At 44.1% G+C, this 18,936-nt stretch overlaps 1 protein-coding gene across 1 annotated transcript in view; it reads left to right on the forward strand.

The window, feature by feature from the left end:
- Window positions 1-18,433, forward strand: part of DCBLD1 (discoidin, CUB and LCCL domain containing 1) — an 88,130-nt gene extending 69,697 nt beyond the window's left edge. The window contains exons 9-15 of the mRNA XM_077812141.1: window positions 3,752-3,876; window positions 9,479-9,626; window positions 9,718-9,834; window positions 10,919-11,009; window positions 14,082-14,131; window positions 15,261-15,380; window positions 17,919-18,433. Coding sequence (XP_077668267.1) covers window positions 3,752-3,876; window positions 9,479-9,626; window positions 9,718-9,834; window positions 10,919-11,009; window positions 14,082-14,131; window positions 15,261-15,380; window positions 17,919-18,433 — 1,166 coding nt within the window. The remainder of the gene's footprint in view (window positions 1-3,751; window positions 3,877-9,478; window positions 9,627-9,717; window positions 9,835-10,918; window positions 11,010-14,081; window positions 14,132-15,260; window positions 15,381-17,918) is intronic.
- The last annotated feature ends 503 nt before the right edge of the window (window positions 18,434-18,936 follow it).

An 18,936-nucleotide genomic window follows, 5' to 3' on the forward strand; every position in this document is an offset into this window, starting at 1 on the left:
GCCAGCTTTCTATCCACCTTATAGTCCATTCATCCAGCTCATACTTCAACTTGCTAGCAAGAATGCTGTGGGAGACTGTGTCAAAAGCTTTGCTAGAGTCAAGGAACAACACCTCCACTGTTTTCCCCTCATCCACAGAGCCAGTTATCTCATCATAGAAGGCAATTAGATTCAGAATTGATTTCTTGAGGACCTGCTTCGTGATTTTTCCAGGGACTGAGGTGAGGCTGACTGGCCTGTAGTTCCCCAGATCCTCCTCCTTCCCTTTTCTAAAGATTGGCACTACATTAGCCTGTTTCCAGTCTTCCGGGACTTCCCCCGATCGCCACGAGTTTTCAAAGATAATGGTCAATGGCTCTGCAATCACATCCGCCAACTCCTTTAGCACTCTCGGATGCAGCGCATCCGGCCCCATGGGCTTGTGCTCGTCCAGTTTTTCTAAATAGTCCCGAACCACCTCTTTCTCCACAGAGGGCTGGTCACCTCCTCCCCATGCTGTGCTGCTCAGTGCAGCAGTCTGGGAGCTGACCTTGTTCGTGAAGACCGAGGCAAAAAAAGCATTGAGTACGTTAGCATTTTCCACATCCTCTGTCACTGAGTTGCCTCCCTCATTTAGTAAGGGACCCGCACTTTCCTTGACTTTCTTCTTGTTACTAACATACCTGAAGAAACCGTTCTTGTTACTCTTAACATCTCTTGCTAGCTGCAACTGTAGGTGTGATTTGGCCTTCCTGATTTCACTCCTGCATCCCCGAGCAATATTTTTATACTCTTCCCTGGTCATTTGTCCAGTCTTCCGCTTCTTGTAAGCTTCTTTTTTGTGTTTAAGATCAGCAAGGATTTCACTGTTAAGCCAAGCTTGTCACCTGCCATATTTACTATTCTTTCTACACATTGGGATGGTTTGTCCCTGTAACCTCAATGGGGATTCTTTAAAATACAGCCAGCTCTCCTGGACTCCTTTCCCTCTCATATTATTCTCCCAGGGGATCCTGCCCATCAGTTCCCTGAGGTTGTCAAAGTCTGCTTTTCTGAAGTCCAGGGTCCGTATTCTGCTGCTCTCCTTTCTACCCTGTGTCAGGATCCTGAACTCGACCATCTCATGGTCACTGCCTCCCAGGTTCCCATCCACTTTTGCTTCCCCTACTAATTCTTCCCGGTTTGTGAGCAGCAGGTCAAGAAGGGCTCTGCCCCTAGTTGGTTCCTCCAGCACTTGCACCAGGAAATTGTCCCCTACACTTTCCAAAAACTTCCTGGATTGTCTGTGCACCGCTGTATTGCTCTCCCAGCAGATATCAGGGTGATTGAAGTCTCCCATGAGAACCAGGGCCTGCGATCTAGTAACTTCCGTTAGTTGCCGGAAGAAAGCCTCATCCACCTCTCCCCCTGGGCTGGTGGTCTATAGCAGACTCCCACCACAACATCACCCTTGTTGCTCACACTTCTAAACTTAATTCAGAAACTCTCAAGTTTTTCTGCAGTTTCATACCAGAGCTCTGAGCAGTCATACTGCTCTCTTACATACAATGCAACTCCCCCACCTTTTCTGCCCTGCCTGTCCTTCCTGAACAGTTTATATCCATCCATGACAGTACTCCAGTCATGTGAGTTATCCCACCAAGTCTCGGTTATTCCAGTCACATCGTAATTCCTTGACTGTGCCAGGACTTCCAGTTCAACCTGCTTGTTTCCCAGGCTTCTTGCATTTGTGTATAGGTACTTGAGATAACTCGCTGATCGTCCCTTTTTCTCAGTAAGAGGCAGGAGCCCTCCCCTCTCGCGCTCTCCTGCTCATGCTTCCTCCCAGTATCCCACGTCCCAACTTACCTCAGGGCTTTGATCTCCTTCCCCCGATGAACCTAGTTTAAAGCCCTCCTCACTAGGTTAGCCAGGCTGCTTGCGAAGATGCTCTTCCCTCTCTTCGTTAGGTGGGGCCCTTCTCTGCCTAGCACTTCTCCTTCTTGGAACGCCATCCCATGGTCAAAGAATCCAAAGCCTTCTCTCCAGTACCACCTGCGTAGCCATTTGTTGACTTCCACGATTCGACGGTCTATACCCAGGCCTTTTCCTTCCACGGGGAGGATGGACGAGAACACCACTTGTGCCTCAAACTCCTTTATCCTTCTTCCCAGAGCCATATAGTCTGCAGTGATCCTCTCAAGGTCATTCTTGGCAGTATCATTGGTGCCCACATGGAGAAGCAGGAAGGGGTAGCGATCTGAGGGCTTGATGAGTCTCGGCAGTCTCTCCGTCACATTGTGAATCCTAGCTCTTGGCAAGCAGCAGACTTCTTGGTTTTCCCGGTCGGGGTGGCAGATAGATGACTCAGTCCCCTGAGGAGAGAGTCCCTGAGCACCATCACCCGCCTCCTTCTCTTGGGAGCGGTGGTCGTGGAACCGCCATCCGTAGGACAGTGCATCTCATGCCTTCCAATCGGCGGAGTCTCCTTCTGTTCCCTTCCCTCAGATGTATCATGTGGTCCACTCTCCGCATTAGTATCTGTGGAGAGAACATGAAAACGGTTACTTACCTGTATCTGCGTTGCTGGTACATGGACACTCCCCTTTCTTCTTCTGGAGATCACATGCTGCCAAATTTCTTCACCGTCCTCCTGTCCCCGCTGCGCAGCCTGCTCTGAATCTTCAGAATGTTGTGTCCGTAGAAGCATATCCTGACGTCTGTCCAGGAAATCTTCAGTTTCTCTTGTGCAACACAGGGTCTATAGTTGTTTCTCCAGACCTTGAACCTTCTCTTCCAATAAGGAGACCAGCTTGCACTTTGTACAGACAAAGTCGCTTCTGTCCTGTGGAAGAAAGACAAAAATGGCACATCCAGTGCAGGTCACAACAGCTGAATGCTCCCCATCCATATTATCTTCCTTCTACGAGCTTCCTCAGGAGTTGTAGTAACTACTCAGAGAAGCCAGCAAGATGTACACCTCAGTGGGCTCTCCCCAGGCAAACTCCCTCTGTTAGCCTCTCTGCTGTTCGCCGCTCTGCTGGTTCACAGCTGACTAGCTTTTTATAACAGTCAGGCCCCCTCAAGGCTCACCTGGAACAAAGCACTCCCAATTCACACTTTCTTACTAGTTTTCCAAGTCCCTGTCCTAGTAGTTTTGTTGTGTTAATGTGGTTAGCTTTTATTGCAAAAAGCCCCTAAGATTTTAGCAATAAAATTGTTCAGTTGTGGTTTATCTCTTTATTACATGATGCACTGCTAAACTATTAAAAGATACATATTGCTAGATTTTATAACCTTAGGTCAAGCATGTATTATTTCATAACCCTGGTCAAGCACATAATACTCATGCTAACTTATGCCAACTGCAATTTCTATTAGGTGTCATTCTAAGTCCTTAATGCTTAAAACTATTGCCAAGCCTATTTTTACTACATATGTTTTGGTTCTCCTCCTCCTTACTGATACAGCTTCAATAACTTCCATTATTACTTCTATAAATATGCTTAGCAGATGGAGTATATTTTACCCAAAACTATAGACTCTCCAAGATCAGGTCAGGGGTCCACAACAGAAGCCATGGAATTCACAATATAAAACTCATTTTCTTCCCCCAGCCTGTTGGCTTTTTTTGAACTCCAAAGTTAGTTTGAGAGGTGAATTAACAGTTCTTTTAGACAGACCTGTACCTTTATTTTTAACCCACTTCCTTTTTGAGTTGCGTATGAAAATGTTCCTTTTAAAAAAAAAAAAAAAAAAACCTAACAAAATATGTTTTTTCTTTTGTTACAAGGGATTAGGACTACAGGATCCACTATGCTGAAGTTTAACTTTTATGTAAAGACTTTTATTATGAACTATAAAAATAACAACTCAAAATGGAGAACTTACAAAGGAATCCTAAGCAATGAAGAAAAGGTAAAAGGAAGTGAAGGGGGGATGGGAACACAAGACTGAATTCTCTAAGATGCTTTGATATTGAAAGAAAGATTTTCACTGTCATGAAAGATTAATCAGTCTTCATCAGTGTAACTGCAACAATGTAATTTACTGGTGCAGTATGTCTGTGGGCTTATCTACACACAAAAGTGACCCCAGGTTAAGCAAAGGTGTTATTTAAAACTAATATAGATAAACTGGTGCAAAAAGTCTGTGTGGCCACTTTTTGGGGTTAGCTCAAGGAATCGGTGTATACAAAACCAAAATACGTGCTCTTAAGCCAAAATAAATGTCCACGCAGGAGTTTGCACAAGTTTAACTTAAATCGATTAAAAACTAAAATGAAAGCAGTGCAGATATCTACATTAGAGGGTCGCACTGATGTAACTACCTTGAATTTCCTTGTTGGTCCACTCGGAACAAATCCCAAGAGCCTGCTCCTGAGTGTCCTCTCATTATTTTCAGTGGAACATGTGGGAGCTCAGCATGTTGCAGTACCAGGCCCTAACTGAGCATCAGTTCTCATTATAATCAAAATCTTGCTATAGAGGGGTCTTTATAGATCCTAAAATTCTGAATCGAGAAAGTGGGTTCTTATTACTTCCACGTATCCTGCTTTAAATCATTTGGAGAGAAATTTCAGTTGCACAATGTGGATTTCCTCAGGATTTTTAATATCCTACAACCTCAGTTTTTTGCCTGCAGTGAAAAATGGGTACAGTAACGGCTCTGAGCTGTGCAAACTAGATATTTAAAGTTTGCGGGTTTGCACTATTCCACAATGATAATTCTTAAGTTTTTAAAAATTGACTTGATTGTTTTTAAATTCCACATGAATCAAAGTTTCCTTAGGGTAAACTTCTGACTGGTTCTACATTACTCCATCATTTAAAAAAAAATCTCATAAGAAGCTGTTATACATGATCTTAAATAGAATTAATTCAGCCAGGGTTTCCGGTTTATACACTTTTCATTTAAACAAACTAATAAAAAGGTCCACTTGTAGAATAGGCTGCTGATGAGGCATATTTTGTAAATACAATGAAGAGAACCTAATCCAACAGTTCTTCTTCGAGTAGTGTCCCTATGGGTCCTCCACTCTGTGTGCTCATCCCTGCGCTGCTGATTGGCGAACTTCGGTGGCAGCGTCTGTTGGGCCCACGGACACGCTCTCTCTCTCCCCCCTGCTGCGCCATAAGGCTAGCCGGTGAGTGCAGGCTAACCATCCTCAGTTCCTTCTCAACTGCCCCTGGCTAGGGATGGAACCTTTAGCTGTCCATTAGCAGATTGTTAACTCACCTTTTCATTTGAAAATCTTTAGCTTTTAGAAATCTTTTAGCTTTCTTCTGACTCTTTATTTGGCTGTGCCTAAAAGAAGAAAGAAAAGACTTTATTCTCGTGTTACCCTTCTCCAAGGCTGGAGGGGTCATGCCCAGCTCTCTGGGCTTCAAGTGTCACACTTGCAGTGAGGTGATCCCAGTCATGGACAAGCTCTCCCAGTGCACTCGCTGCCTTCGTGAGGGCCAACCGAGATCCTGCAAGGACAGAGAGCGCCACCAGAAAATCATCTTCATGGAGGTGGCTCTCCGACCCCAGCCCTCCGGCAGGTGTGACCCTTCCCCTCAGCCTTCAACTTCGAAGGATAGTGGGTCGAAGAAACAGTCCAGGGACCCCTCTCACAAGTTAAAAAAGAGAGCAGGAAGTCCCCTGAACGAGCCCAGGAATAGCTGAAAGTGATCACCATCCTGCTTGTTGTCCTCTGCGCCACCAGCACAGAGATCATCTAGCACCCAAGCCTCATGGCAACCATCGTTGTCTGGTACCGTTGATAGGCCCACGGACTATTTGGGCACAGGCATTGACTCTTGGGCACAGAGAGAGAATGGAAAACATCCCGGTACGCAAGCTGACAGTACCACCAGCAGCACTGGGCCATCTGGCACTGGAGAGATCAGTATGGGTGAGGTCCCCATTACGTGTCCTCCACCCCCCCCCAGTATTGGGAGGCATGAGTCGTGTATGCCTGTGGAGATATCCCTGCACATAAATCTCCTCGAGTTGAGAATGGTCAGGAATGCCTGAACCCATTTTTTCCCGCTGATAACAGGATCACATACAAAAATCCTGACAGACAACAGAGCCCACATGTATTATATCAACCATCAAGGAGGAGCCAGATCACCCTCCCTACGTACAGAGGCCATGAAACTATGGAACTGGGGCACCTCTCACAACATCACCTTGTCCGCGGTGTACCTCCCGGGCACGCAAAACTCGATAGCGGACAAGCCCAGTCACAAATTCCTATATGACCACAAGTGGGAGATGCACCCGGCAGTACTTCACAACTTGTTCACACAGTGAACACCGTCCACAGATCTGTTTTCCAATTACCAGAACAAGAAATGTATGCAATACTGTCCCAGAGCAGGGATTGGACAGCACGCTCAGGGCAATGCTCTCCTTCCCCTGTGGGATAAGGGCCTTCTTTTCCCCTTCCCTCCATTTCCTCTTCTGCTGAAGGGTCTGTTAAAGATAAAGAGGGGACGGAGCTTACATAATTTTGATTGCTCCCACATGGCCGCGACAGACCTGGTACCCTTACCTGTTGCAGCTCGTGATGTGCCCACTGATCTCCGTTCTGTCCGCTTTGCAGTGTCTCTCTCAGGGTGTTCCACACATTCCAACCTGGGGATCCTCTGCCTCAAAGCATGGCTCCTACATGGTCACAGCTCAAAAGAAGCACAGGAGGTTCTACTGCACATCAGAAAGTCCTCCACACAATGCACTTACCTGCAGAAATGGTTCGGGTTCCAGTTTTGGTGCATGTCTCAACAAATCTCCCTGGTGTCAGCAACTCTTCCACATATTCTGGAATATGCCCTGACCCTGAAAAAATAGGGGTTATCCCTGAGCTCTCTCAGGGTCCACCTAGCAACTATTACAGTATTTCACCAGCCCATAGAGAGGTGCTCAGTACTATCGCACCCAACCATTAAAAGGCTCCTTAAGGGAATGTCATAAATATAAAGGGAAGGGTAATCACCTTTCTGTATACAGAACTATAAAATCCCTCCTGACCAGAGGCAAAACTCTTTCACCTGTAAAGGGTTAAGAAGCTAAGATAACCTTGCTGGCACCTGACCAAAATGACCAATGAGGAGACAAGTTACTTTCAAAGCTGGAGGGGATGGAACAAAGGGTCTATCTGTCTGTGTGAGGCTTTTGCTGGGAACAGAACAGGAATGGAGTATTAGAACTTGTTAGTAAGTAATCTAGCTAGAAATGCGTTAGATTTCCTTTTGTTTAAATGTCTGGTAAATAAGCTGTGCTGAATGGAATGTATATTACTGGTTTTGTGTCTTTTTGTAACTTAAGGTTTTGCCTAGAGGGATTCTCTGTGTTTTGAATCTGATTACCCTGTAAGGTATTTACCATCCTGATTTTACAGAGGTGATTCTTTTACTTTTTTCTTTAATTAAAATTCTTCTTTTAAGATCCTGATTGCTTTTTCATTGTTCTTAAGATCCAAGGGTTTGGATCTGTGTTCACCTATGCAAATTGGTGAGGATTTTTATCAAGCCTTCCCCAGGACAGGGGGTGTAGGGCTTGGGGGGATATTTTGGGGGGAAGACGTCTCCAAGTGGGCTCTTTCCCTGTTCTTTGTTTAACACGCTTGGTGGTGGCAGCATAGGGTTCAAGAACAAGGCAAAGTTTGTACCTTGAGGAAGTTTTTAACCTAACCTGGTAAGAATAAGCTTAGGGGGTCTTTCATGCAGGTCCCCACATGTGTACCCTAGAGTTCAGAGTGGGGAAGGAACCTTGACAGAGAATAACAAACCTCTTCCCTCAACCTCGACTTCCTATCCCCTCAGGACCTAAACCTGGTGCTGAAAGGACTGACCAGGCTCCCCCTTTGAACCTATGGCTACCTGTTCACTAGCATACCAATCGATGAAAACAGCTTTTATGATTGCAGTTACCTTGGCTAGAAGAATAGGGGAAATAGCAGCTCTGATGGCATATCCCCCGTACAGTGTTTTTCCTTGACAAGGTTACACTTAGGCCGCATCCAAGGTTCATCTCTAAAGTTACCTCCTTGTTTCACATGAATCAGTCTATTTCCCTTCTCGCCTTCTACCCCAAGCCTCACCAAGACAATAGGGAGGCCATACTCCATACCTTAGATGTTATGAGAGCCCTTGCATTCTACCTCAATAGGACAAAGGCCTTCAGGAAGTCCCCTAGACTGTTCCTCTCTATGGCGGAAAGGTGTAAGGGCTCAGCGATATCAGCCCAAAGACTCTCTATGTGGGTCTTGAATTGAATCAGACAGTGCTACCAAATTCATAACATGACCCCTCTGGACTCGATCTGTACACATTCCATGAGATCAATCTCCTCATCTGTCACCTTCCTCAGGAATGTCCCCATCTCAGAGATCTACAGAGCAGTGACATGGGCCTCAGCCAACACCTTTGCAGAACATTACACAATCACCAGGAACTCTTCCTCTGATGCCATCTTTGGCTCCACAGTACTGTCATCTGTGACAAACCTGACTCCGAAGTCCCAGGCCTCCAAGTGGGGCACTGCTCAGGAGTCACTTAGAATGGAGCACCCATGGGGACACTACTCGAAGAAGAAGTTACTCACCTTGTGCAGTAACGATGGTTCATCGATCTGTGTCCCACTATGGGCGTTCCACTACCCGCCCTTCTCTCCTCTATTTCTGAGTTCTCATTGACTCTGCGGCCGCGAAGGAACTGAGGATGGTTAGCCAGCATGTGCTGGCTAGCCTCGTGGCGCAGCACGAGGAGAGACAGCACACGTGTGGGCCGAACAGACACTGCTACCAAAGTTCTCCAGTCAGCAGTGCAGGGGTGCAGATACACCTACAGTGGATCAGCCATAGGGGGGGACACATCTTGAAGAACCATCGTTACTGCACAAGGTGAGTAACTTCTTTTTGCAAAAAGAAAAGGAGTACTTGTGGCACCTTAGAGACTAACCAATTTATTTGAGCATGAGCTTTCGTGAGCTACAGCTCACTTCATCAGATGAAGCATGACGAAAGCTCATGCTCAAATAAATTGGTTAGTCTCTAAGGTGCCACAAGTACTCCTTTTCTTTTTGCGAATACAGACTAACATGGCTGTTACTCTGAAACTTCTTTTTGGTCACTCATTTAGATTTTGCTGAAGAAAAGAAGTAGTCTACAAAACGTTTTTCATGATTTGATTTCAATAAAAAGTTTTGTTTTGCTTTTGATGCAGGAGGGATTGTTAATTCAAACACAGTAGCATGCATTAGCACAATGCTGATCAGAAAATGAAAATGGCAAGTCTTATTTCTTTGTCCAAGCTGAATTAAGCGCAAAATGTGAACTTTAGCAAAAACTGTAAAGTAAATTTCTTTTAAAATTTACTTCTAATAGTCTTAAAGTTGCAACACAGTTTAAGATATTTTTGAATGAGTTTTAGGTTGACAAGCGTCCCTCTTTAAATGTAGGATGTTCTGTATTTTTAACAAACTCACTCTGAAAACAGAGCAATTAAAGAGTTTGTGCTTTACGTTGCAGGTATTCCAAGGCAACTCTAATTATGGGGACCTAGTACGCAATAATTTTATCCCTCCTATAGTGGCCCGATATGTGCGGATCATTCCACAGACCTGGCACCAAAGAATAGCATTGAAGGTGGAGATGATTGGTTGTCGAATAACGCAAGGTAAGTGGTAAGCAATACTTTCTGGACCCAGTGGAGCAATGGAATCCCAAAACCCACGACAGCTCAGTTGTTTTCCCTTTTCCTTTTGCAGCTAACAACTCATTTACTCACCCAATGTGGCAAAGACCAAGTCAAAGCACAGGTGTAGCAGTTGGAAAAGAAGACAGAACCATCACAGAACCCATCCCGTCAGAAGACACTAGCTTAGGTAACACTAGAACAGTACAGTCTTTCTAAAGTGTGCCATCTTTTTGAGATGTGTACTTCCTGTTCTACCAGGCATCCACACTTTGCCAGATCCAACTGTTCCCATCTCATCAGTGTTCTTTAATGGTTATCTTCAAATGTGAGGGTGAGGGGAGTCCTCTTTGCTTCTTTATGAAGGATAAAGAGAATTTGAAATCCTTAAATTTTTTTTTAAACCTTCTATATATCAGGTATTACCGTCCCTATTTTGTCTCCTTTGATGGACTTAGAAAAGTAGATTGATATCTTGCTCAGACCTTTGAAGGGTCAGTGATGTTGATTTTTTCTTTTTTTTTAAACAAAACTTTTTTTCCAGATGTTTTTCAGGTGTTGGACTCTAACGGAAGTAACTGATACCAGTGGGCTCAGACAGGCATTTGCCAGTGGATTTCAAAGATATTTAATGATAGCAGGGGATGGAGAGACTCAGGACTCTTCTTCAACCTTTCCCTGACCTGTCTTTTCCCCACCTCTGGCTCCTTGTCACTGTCCTGTTCTCTTTGTCTACCCAGCTCCAGTCTCACTTTACAGGTTTCTCATCCCTGTCTCCTTGCCTAGTCAGTTCTAGTCTCCCCCTCCAGGCTCTTCCTCCAGTCTGTTTCTCTCCCTTCCCCCTAAGACTGGTTCCCAGTCCTGCTCTCCCTCCCTGAGTTCATCCTGTATGAGTCCCCTCTCCCCCACAAAGTTACTAGCAATTGAAAATAGGGTCTTTATAATGGGAAGTGTCAGGCAACCTTAATAGGTGGTACTACCAGCCCAGACTATAATAAGAAAGAATTTTACCTTTGGAAGGATGTATACAGGTATTGAGCAACACAGAGACCTAGAGAAAATGTATTTGGGATCAATACAGCTGCACCTGTTTACATCAAATCTAAATTTGGCTCACGGCCTCCTGCGGTATTGTGCCTTCACGTTCTCATGCACTCTCGAATCAAGATGTTTATCATCTATTCATTTTCAGGGTATTCTCCTAAAACAAAACGTACCTAGCTCTGGAAACCTGTACCCGTGTTACCTTTATTTTTTTTTTTTTTCCCCTGCAGGGTTAAAACTTACAGCTATAGTTGTCCCGGTCCTAGTTGGGCTGTGTCTGTTCCTGCTCTCTGGGATATGTATCTGTGCAGTCATACGAAAGTAAGAGCTTTAATTTTTCATCATCTGAATTAAAAGAGCTGCAGTGGCATAGCTCGGGGGTTCTCAACCTTTTGCTTTCTGAGCCCCCCTCAACATGCTATAAAAATTCCATGGCTCAGCTGTGCCACAACTGTTTTTCTGCATACAAAAGCCAGGGCCAGCGTTAATGGGAAACAGGCAGGGCAATTGCCTGGGGCCCCATGCCATAGGCGGCCCTGTGAAGCTAAGGACTTGTCTACGTGGGCACTTTACAGCGCTGCAAAACCGCTGTGAAAAACCGCGCCCTTGAGCGCAGCAAGTTTCAGCGCTGTAAAGTGCCGGTGTAGACAGTGCTGGACGTAGACGCGCCCCTCATGGAGGTGGGTTTTTTAGTGTGCTGGGAGAGCTCTCTCCCAGCGCTCTGCCGCGACCACACAAGCCATGTAGTAGCACTTTAACGTTGCCAGTGTAGACTAGCCAAATACAGAGGTGATGTAAAATAGCACCCTTTACACTAGCTCAGATTCCTATGTAATTGGTTAATCTGCTCAAACCTACTTACCCCCATTTACTGACTAATAACGGCGTCTAGGCTGGTGTAACTTGCACACCTAGGAACCAAAAGAAAGTAGAGTGGAAGCTATTTTAATTGTTGTCTCGTTCCCATCTTATTGGTGGTGTTGCTACATTCATCTCTGCTGGTTCCTTGATATGTGAATTAGACCAGCTTTGACTCAGTGGGCCAAATTCAGAGCTGCCATGTAAGGGGGTGCATAAAACACATGTTGGGAAGTAAAGCTCAGCAGCTGTCACACACGTTGAGAGGGCTGGAAAAAGGTAAATTTCACTCGCTTAGACTCCCCCATGTCTTCCATTAATTTGAGTTCTGCCCGGTGGATACAAATGTCAGCAGGTGAAGTTTGGGGGTAGGGACAAAGTTCCCTTTGACATCACCTCCCTATGAAAAGGGTTTGCATCTCCTCAGAGTCCAGTACCAAATCTAGGGTTTCTAACAACTGTGCAAAGAATTCAGGATAGCAATCCTAACACAACCAGGAAGATAACATCCGAGCTGGCATACAGGGACATGAACAAACCAAATGAACTGCTAAGAGATCACCATTTTCCAGTGCCTTTTCCCAGCTCAAACAGCTGGGGGGAAACAAATGTAACAAGTGTCAGAATAGCAGCCGTGTTAGTCTGTATCCGCAAAAAGAACAGGAGGACTTGTGGCACCTTAGAGACTAACACATTTATTAGAGCATAAGCTTTTGTGGGCTACAGCCCACTTCATCGGATGCATAGAACGGAACATATAGTTAGATATATATATATATATATATATAGGTATAGATATATATACATATATACAGATAAGTTGGAAGTTACCATACAAACTGTGAGAGACTAATTAGTTAAGATGAGCTATTATCAGCAGGAGAAAAAACCTTTTGTAGTGATAATCAAGATGGCCCATTTAGACAGCTGACAAGAAGGTGTGAGGATACTTAAGGAAATAGGTTCAATATGTGTAACGACCCAGCCATTCCCAGTCTCTGTTCAAGCCTAAGGTAATGGTATCTAGTTTGCATATTAATTCAAGCTCAGCAGTTTCTCGTTGGTGCCTGTTTTTGAAGCTTTTCTGTTGCAAAATTAAAAGGAGTACTTGTGGCACCTTAGAGACTAACCAATTTATTTGAGCATGAGCTTTCGTGAGCTACAGCTCACTTCATCGGATGCATACCGTGGAAACTGCAGCAGACTTTATATATACACAGAGAATATGAAACAATACCTCCTCCCATCCCACTGTCCTGCTGGATAAGCTATTACCAGCAGGACAGTGGGGTGGGAGGAGGTATTGTTTCATATTCTCTGTGTGTATATAAAGTCTGCTGCAGTTTCCACGGTATGCATCCGATGAAGTGAGCTGTAGCTCACGAAAGCTCATGCTCAAATAAATTGGTTAGTCTCTAAGGTGCCACAAGTACTCCTTTTCTTTTTGCGAATACAGACTAACACGGCTGTTACTCTGAAACCTGTTGCAAAATTGCCACCCTTAAATCTTTTACTGAGTGGCCAGAGAGGTTGAAGTGTTCTCCTACCAGTTTTTGAATGTTATGATTCCTGATGTCAGATTTGTGTCCATTTATTCTTTTGCGTAGAGACTGTCCAGTTTGGCCAATGTACATGGCAGAGGGGCATTGCTGGCACATGATGGCACATATCACATTGGTAGATGTGCAGGTGAACGAGCCTCTGATAGCGTGGCTGATGTGATTAGGCCCTGTGATGGTGTCCCCTGAATAGATATGTGGACACAGCTGGCAACGGGCTTTGTTGCAAGGATAGGTTCCTGGGTTAGTGGTTCTGTTGTGTAGTGGCTGGTGAGTATTTGCTTCAGGTTGGGGGGCTGTCTGTAAGCGAGGACTGGTCTGCTCCCAAGATCTGTGAGAGTGAGGGATTGTCTTTCAGGATAGGTTGTAGATCTTTGATGATGCACTGGAGAGGTTTTAGTTGGGGGCTGAAGGTGACGGCTAGTGGCGTTCTGTTATTTTCTTTGTTGGGCCTGTCCTGTACTAGGTGACTTCTGGGTACTCTTCTGGCTTTGTCAGTCTGTTTCTTCACTTCAGCAGGTGGGTATTCTAGTTTTAAGAATGCTTGATAGAGGTCTTGTAGGTGTTTGTCTCTGTCTGAGGGATTGGAGCAAATGCGGTTGTATTAGAGCTTGGCTGTAGACAATGGATCATGTGGTGTGTCCTGGATGGAAGCTGGAGGCATGTAGGTAAGGATAGCGGTCAGTAGGTTTCTGGTATAGGATGGTGTTTATGTGACCATTGCTTATTAGCACAGTAGTGTCCAGGAAATGGACCGCTTGCGTGGATTGGTCTAGGCTGAGGTTGATGGTGGGATGGAAATTGTAACAAGATTCAGCATTCATGTCCCCTACTGTAATAAGTGCTGTTACCCAGAAACTAATGGGGGATGATTTTCCTCACCTGGTAAACACGATGGTTCACTCCACTGACACTAAGGCATGAAGGTGAAGTGCTGTGAGGGACAAAACCTTACAAACATATTCCTGCCTTACAGGAGAGAGGCAAAAGAAGGTGCTTATGGCTCATCTGATGCACAAACCACAGGTTAGTGGAGAATCATGCTCTCTCCTTTCTATGGGTTGATGGGGAGGATCAAACAATTGACCATCAATTGCATCATTTTCCTTTCGTTTTAATTCACAGTATCACAAAGGGATTAGGGAAAATGACACCACTACTAGTGCCACCCGAAAACAGCAGGCCTAGCAATACAGTTATGTGGCGCCCACAACAGAAATGCAATTAGCAAGTGAAAGAGAGACTTTGGGTCACAAACTTTGAGAGTGTTCCCACTGGAAAAAACACCTACCCTCCAGCAAATGGTTCCTTTCCTTTCCCTCTTCTGCAGCACAGGGGTTAGCCTCTCCCTGAGGAGGCCAAGACATGGTTTTAATGTGGCTTCCTCTGCTGATCCTCTCCCTAATTCCTAAAAAAAAAAAAAAAAAAAAAAAGGCCAATAATACTGAATTGTGCTTCATTCATCATATCTGAAGAGAATATTGGCTGGGGGGTTTTGCTTTTGGAAGATGTCTGCGAACATCCTTTTGAAGTAACATCTTTTGTGTCTCAGTTGATTAGGCTGTCTAGGGCGGGTTTCATTTAGAGTAGGGAATCTGAGTTCAGCTGCTATTTAGTTCCTCTCTAGTGGAGCACCCTGCTCCTCTGCCAATTAGATGGTGAAACATCCATCTGAAACAGAAGAAAGCAAAAGAAATTAACTTCCCCTCCACTTGTCTCGGAAGTAATCTTGAAACAGACCAACACAGAATACTCTTCTCTCAACAGGTGCCAAAGGATAATACTTATCCTGTAAAGGGGGAGGGTCCGAGAGCCCAGTCTCCAGCCTAAGCCTGAAGATCTACACTGCAAGTTCATAACCCTGATGCCCGGGCCTCAGTCAGCTGCAGGTGTTTTACTGAAGTGTAGACTTACCTTAAATGTTCAGGTGGATCCTGCTGCCATGCACTAAAATTTCCCTAGTGCACTTTAATTTACTCCTGTTTCAAAGCAGTGTAATTCAAAGTGTACTGGTTAGTGCACAGCAGCAGGGTCCACGCGGACACCTAGTGCACGGCAGGCTAGTGCAGGGTAGATTTACACCCCAGCTTCCGGTGAGCTAAGTGTTCATTTGGACAAGCCTTTAATGTTTTCTGCGTTCATTTATTTCTTCTAGGTTGTTGGAAACAGATCAAGCAGCCCTTTGTCAGACATCAGTCAACAGAATTTACCATCAGCTATAATAATGAAAAGGAGACTCCACAAAAGCTGGATCTAGTCACAAGTGACATGGCAGGTAACAGTTACATTCTTTGAGATAGATTCACCTTCTTCTGGATGTATAGTATACAATGGGGAGAGGGGCAGGCAAGTACTATCTGAGCAAAACTCTGGCTGCATCAAGAGTAAGCGTGTGAGGCAGGACCCAAGAATTAATGTGCCTTCCCTTGTGCATTGAACTAGTGAAATGGGAGACTATATTGGAAAAATGTCCAGGAGATTTCTTAACTCTCTCTCTTCTTTTAGTTTTGAAATTAAAACTTCCCTCCATGATGTAGAGAGAGATTTGTTTTCTCCTGGTGAAACAGTTATAATTTAAAAAAAAGAAAAGGAGGACTTGTGGCACCTTAGAGACTAACAAATTTATTTGAGCATAAGCTTCTGTATTGATAGACACAATACAAAAACCTGACTAGAATAGACTAGATTGCCATTGCTGATTGGGATTTTCTGTTTCTTTAGTCATGTTTGTATTTAATGTCTCATTTCTTCACAAAAGTTTAGTGACCTGAACAAAGAGTCAGTTTCTCCAACAGTTTGAGCTAATGCCCAACTAGAGATCCTGTTGAGACCTCTGTTCATGTCACTTGGTGTCTGAACCATTGTGGAAGCCAGGCCCCCTGAAGTCAATGTAGTTAAGTAAAACAATGATGTATTAATCTGCTGTGTTACCTTAGCTGCAACTCATTGTTTGGACAGAGCAAATTCCAGCCCTTAGTCCCTGTTTGCATCCTAAAGGGATTCTTCATTCCTTCTCTAAGCACCTCTTGTCCCTGCCTATGTTTTCTCTGTCTGGAAAGGTTCGTGAGCCCAACCATTTTATGGGATCAGTCGGCACTGCATGGATCTTTCCTGCAAGACTAATTTGCTATCCCCAGCACCCCAAAATTCCAGCTTGCCTTTGAGATCAGTTGTCAGAGAAATGCAGTGAAGATCAAATAAAGTAAACTGTGACTAGGGTTTAATTTGAATTCCATATGACACTACCATGGATGTATTGGTGCTAGCTGTAACAGGATCCTTCTGAATAAATAATGTTACGATGGTCTATAAAAAGTGTATTATATGAGAGGGGTGAATAAATATTACTTGTACATGTGGTTATGTGAGGAGATACCCTGCATGGATCCACGCTTTTTGCCTAATGGCCAATGCTTTATAGAGGGTTCCAAGCACTCATGCCATGGGGTGAAAATTTCTAAATTCTGGGGATTTATATAAGGCAATGTTTGAGATTTGGTATTTTTGTATACTGGCCTTAAAAGCAAACGGTAAAGCTGAAAAAAGTGAGTTAATCCCAGGAATGTGTGCTGAAGGCACCTCTGTAACCAGGCTGTGGAGGGCATTCACCTTAGAAATATGGGTTTTTTTAAATCCCTGATATAATTCTTCACTGTCAAATTCTCTAGTAGTTACTAGTTCCTAAAGAAATCCCAGAATGGATCAGGATACTTCATCAAATCCTATTAGGAGTTCCATGGAACTAAAGGTGGGAGTGGCATCAGAGAATTATTTGTTGTTTATTTAGTACACCAATAGTCTCAGCGCTGTACAGATAAAGACAAGACCTTCTCTGTCCCAAAGAGCTTACCGTGTAGTTTGAGATGCAAAACAAGAAGTGCCAGAGAATTTCAATGGGAGATGTAGGTCTGAATTCAGCTCATGTCAGAGAAACTGAATTGAACTTCTTAAGGACTACACCAAAACGTGGAAGTCTCTATCAGTGCTGTGTAACAGAGCTGTGCAGGTCAGTTCATCTGCAAAGAGAAGAGGACAGATTTTAGTCTCTTAGATTCAGGCTAGTGAAAATGTTGCAATTTTCTCTTACTGTTTTTTGTTGGTTTTGTTTTTAAGTAATTTTCACCAAGGTAATCCTTTAGCAGGGGCTTTCTTGATTGGAGTTGCAAACACCCCTGTTGACACTGCAGATCCTCTGATCTTACCTCTGGCTCCTCCATGGGTCATTTGCTGGTTCTGATCCTCTTCCTGCTATCCTCCCAGATCTAGGTGACCTGTCCAGTAATCTCCTTCCTTACTGTTCCCATTGTTCCCTCGCCTCCAGCTCCAAGCCGACATTACACACTTCTCTTGACCCGTTGGACTCCAACACCTTCCTTCTAGGTTGTTGTCCCGTTCAGCTTTCTCCTTTGACTGGCCTAAGATTCCTTTTTAGTAATGCAGGAACTGGGGGTGGGGGAGGAGGTTAACCATCCTGTAGGCATCTCAGAGAACTTCTCATGTGTGCAAAAAATTCCTATCAACTTGATGCAAGTTCCCTTGCCAAACTTATCAAGAAGCCCATATCTTGCTGACAATGAACTTTTATCCTCTCTCTAGAACCATAACTACCTCTGACAAATAATGATTCCTTTATTGAATGAAAGAGGTTGGCAAGAACGGAGTTTTCTTACAATCCGAATGAGAATTCCTATTGATATAGTAGCTGGGTCTCTTAACGTTTTTAAACTCTGCTTCCTGTTACATTATATATGGTGAAATCAAACAAACCAATAGACTGAAAATATATTTTTGAGCTTTTAATGCTTCTTTCTAGATTATCAGCAGCCTCTCATGATCGGAACTGGGATGGTAGCAAGAAAAGGATCCACATTCAGACCAATGGACACAGAGGATGAGGAGAAGAAAGGTAGTTCAGAGATCGAGAACCACTATCACTGCCCGCACAGAGCTAGCCGTCATGAATATGCACTGCCCTTGACCAACCAGGAGCCTGAATATGCCACCCCTATTATAGAGAGGCATCTAGGAAGAGACAACACTTTTCCCTCTGAGAATGACTACAATGTACCTGTAATTTCTTCTGCTCATAAACATTCCCTTTCTGCTGGCAGTTTCAGTAACTCGGGGAGGACCGATGTCAGGAATGGGGACTATCAAACACCGCAGAGTCTAATAAACTATGATAAACCTAAAGTTAACAGTGTTTTGACCTCAGTGAGTACTGACTATCAGAAACCGCAAACTAATTCACTGGTGAATGAGGGTTATTCAACGCCCAGAGACTGCCTAAAACCAGTAAACCAAACAGCAATGACAGCACTCTTGTGACTTGCTGAGTTGAGAGACTTGCTGCTCAAGTGAACAGTGTTACTCTATAGCTTCTGGAATGCATGTATTATAGTTTAAAAGGATTCCACTCCAGCAGCTAGAAGACCAACTCAGCCTGTGTACGTAATATTGCAGTTCTGTTGTGTTGTGACACTTGAAGACCAGAGTACACTGATAATCACGGACTATAGCAAGTGAAAATTATCAGTGAAGACTCTGCTTTCTGTAACTGATTTGTAATATGTGCAATTTGTACATAGTTTTTATTTAAGAAACATAACTGAGTTTCTTTCCATCAGTTTTGTTCTATGTATTTACATGGTAGGGAAAACAGCTCTTGCAGAAGTTCCTGTACAAAAAATCTTATGCTCATCTGAACTTTATTTTATCTTCTGTTATGTTAGCAGTCTTAAACTGTAATCTCCTATGGCTGTGGTGGTTCATTTCCTTTCCCACGGTAGCTGGAAATAAGGCATTTTTATAATTTTATTCGTGAAGAGTGA

Source organism: Eretmochelys imbricata, chromosome 3, assembly GCF_965152235.1.
Source record: "Eretmochelys imbricata isolate rEreImb1 chromosome 3, rEreImb1.hap1, whole genome shotgun sequence".
NCBI lineage: Eukaryota > Metazoa > Chordata > Testudines > Cheloniidae > Eretmochelys > Eretmochelys imbricata.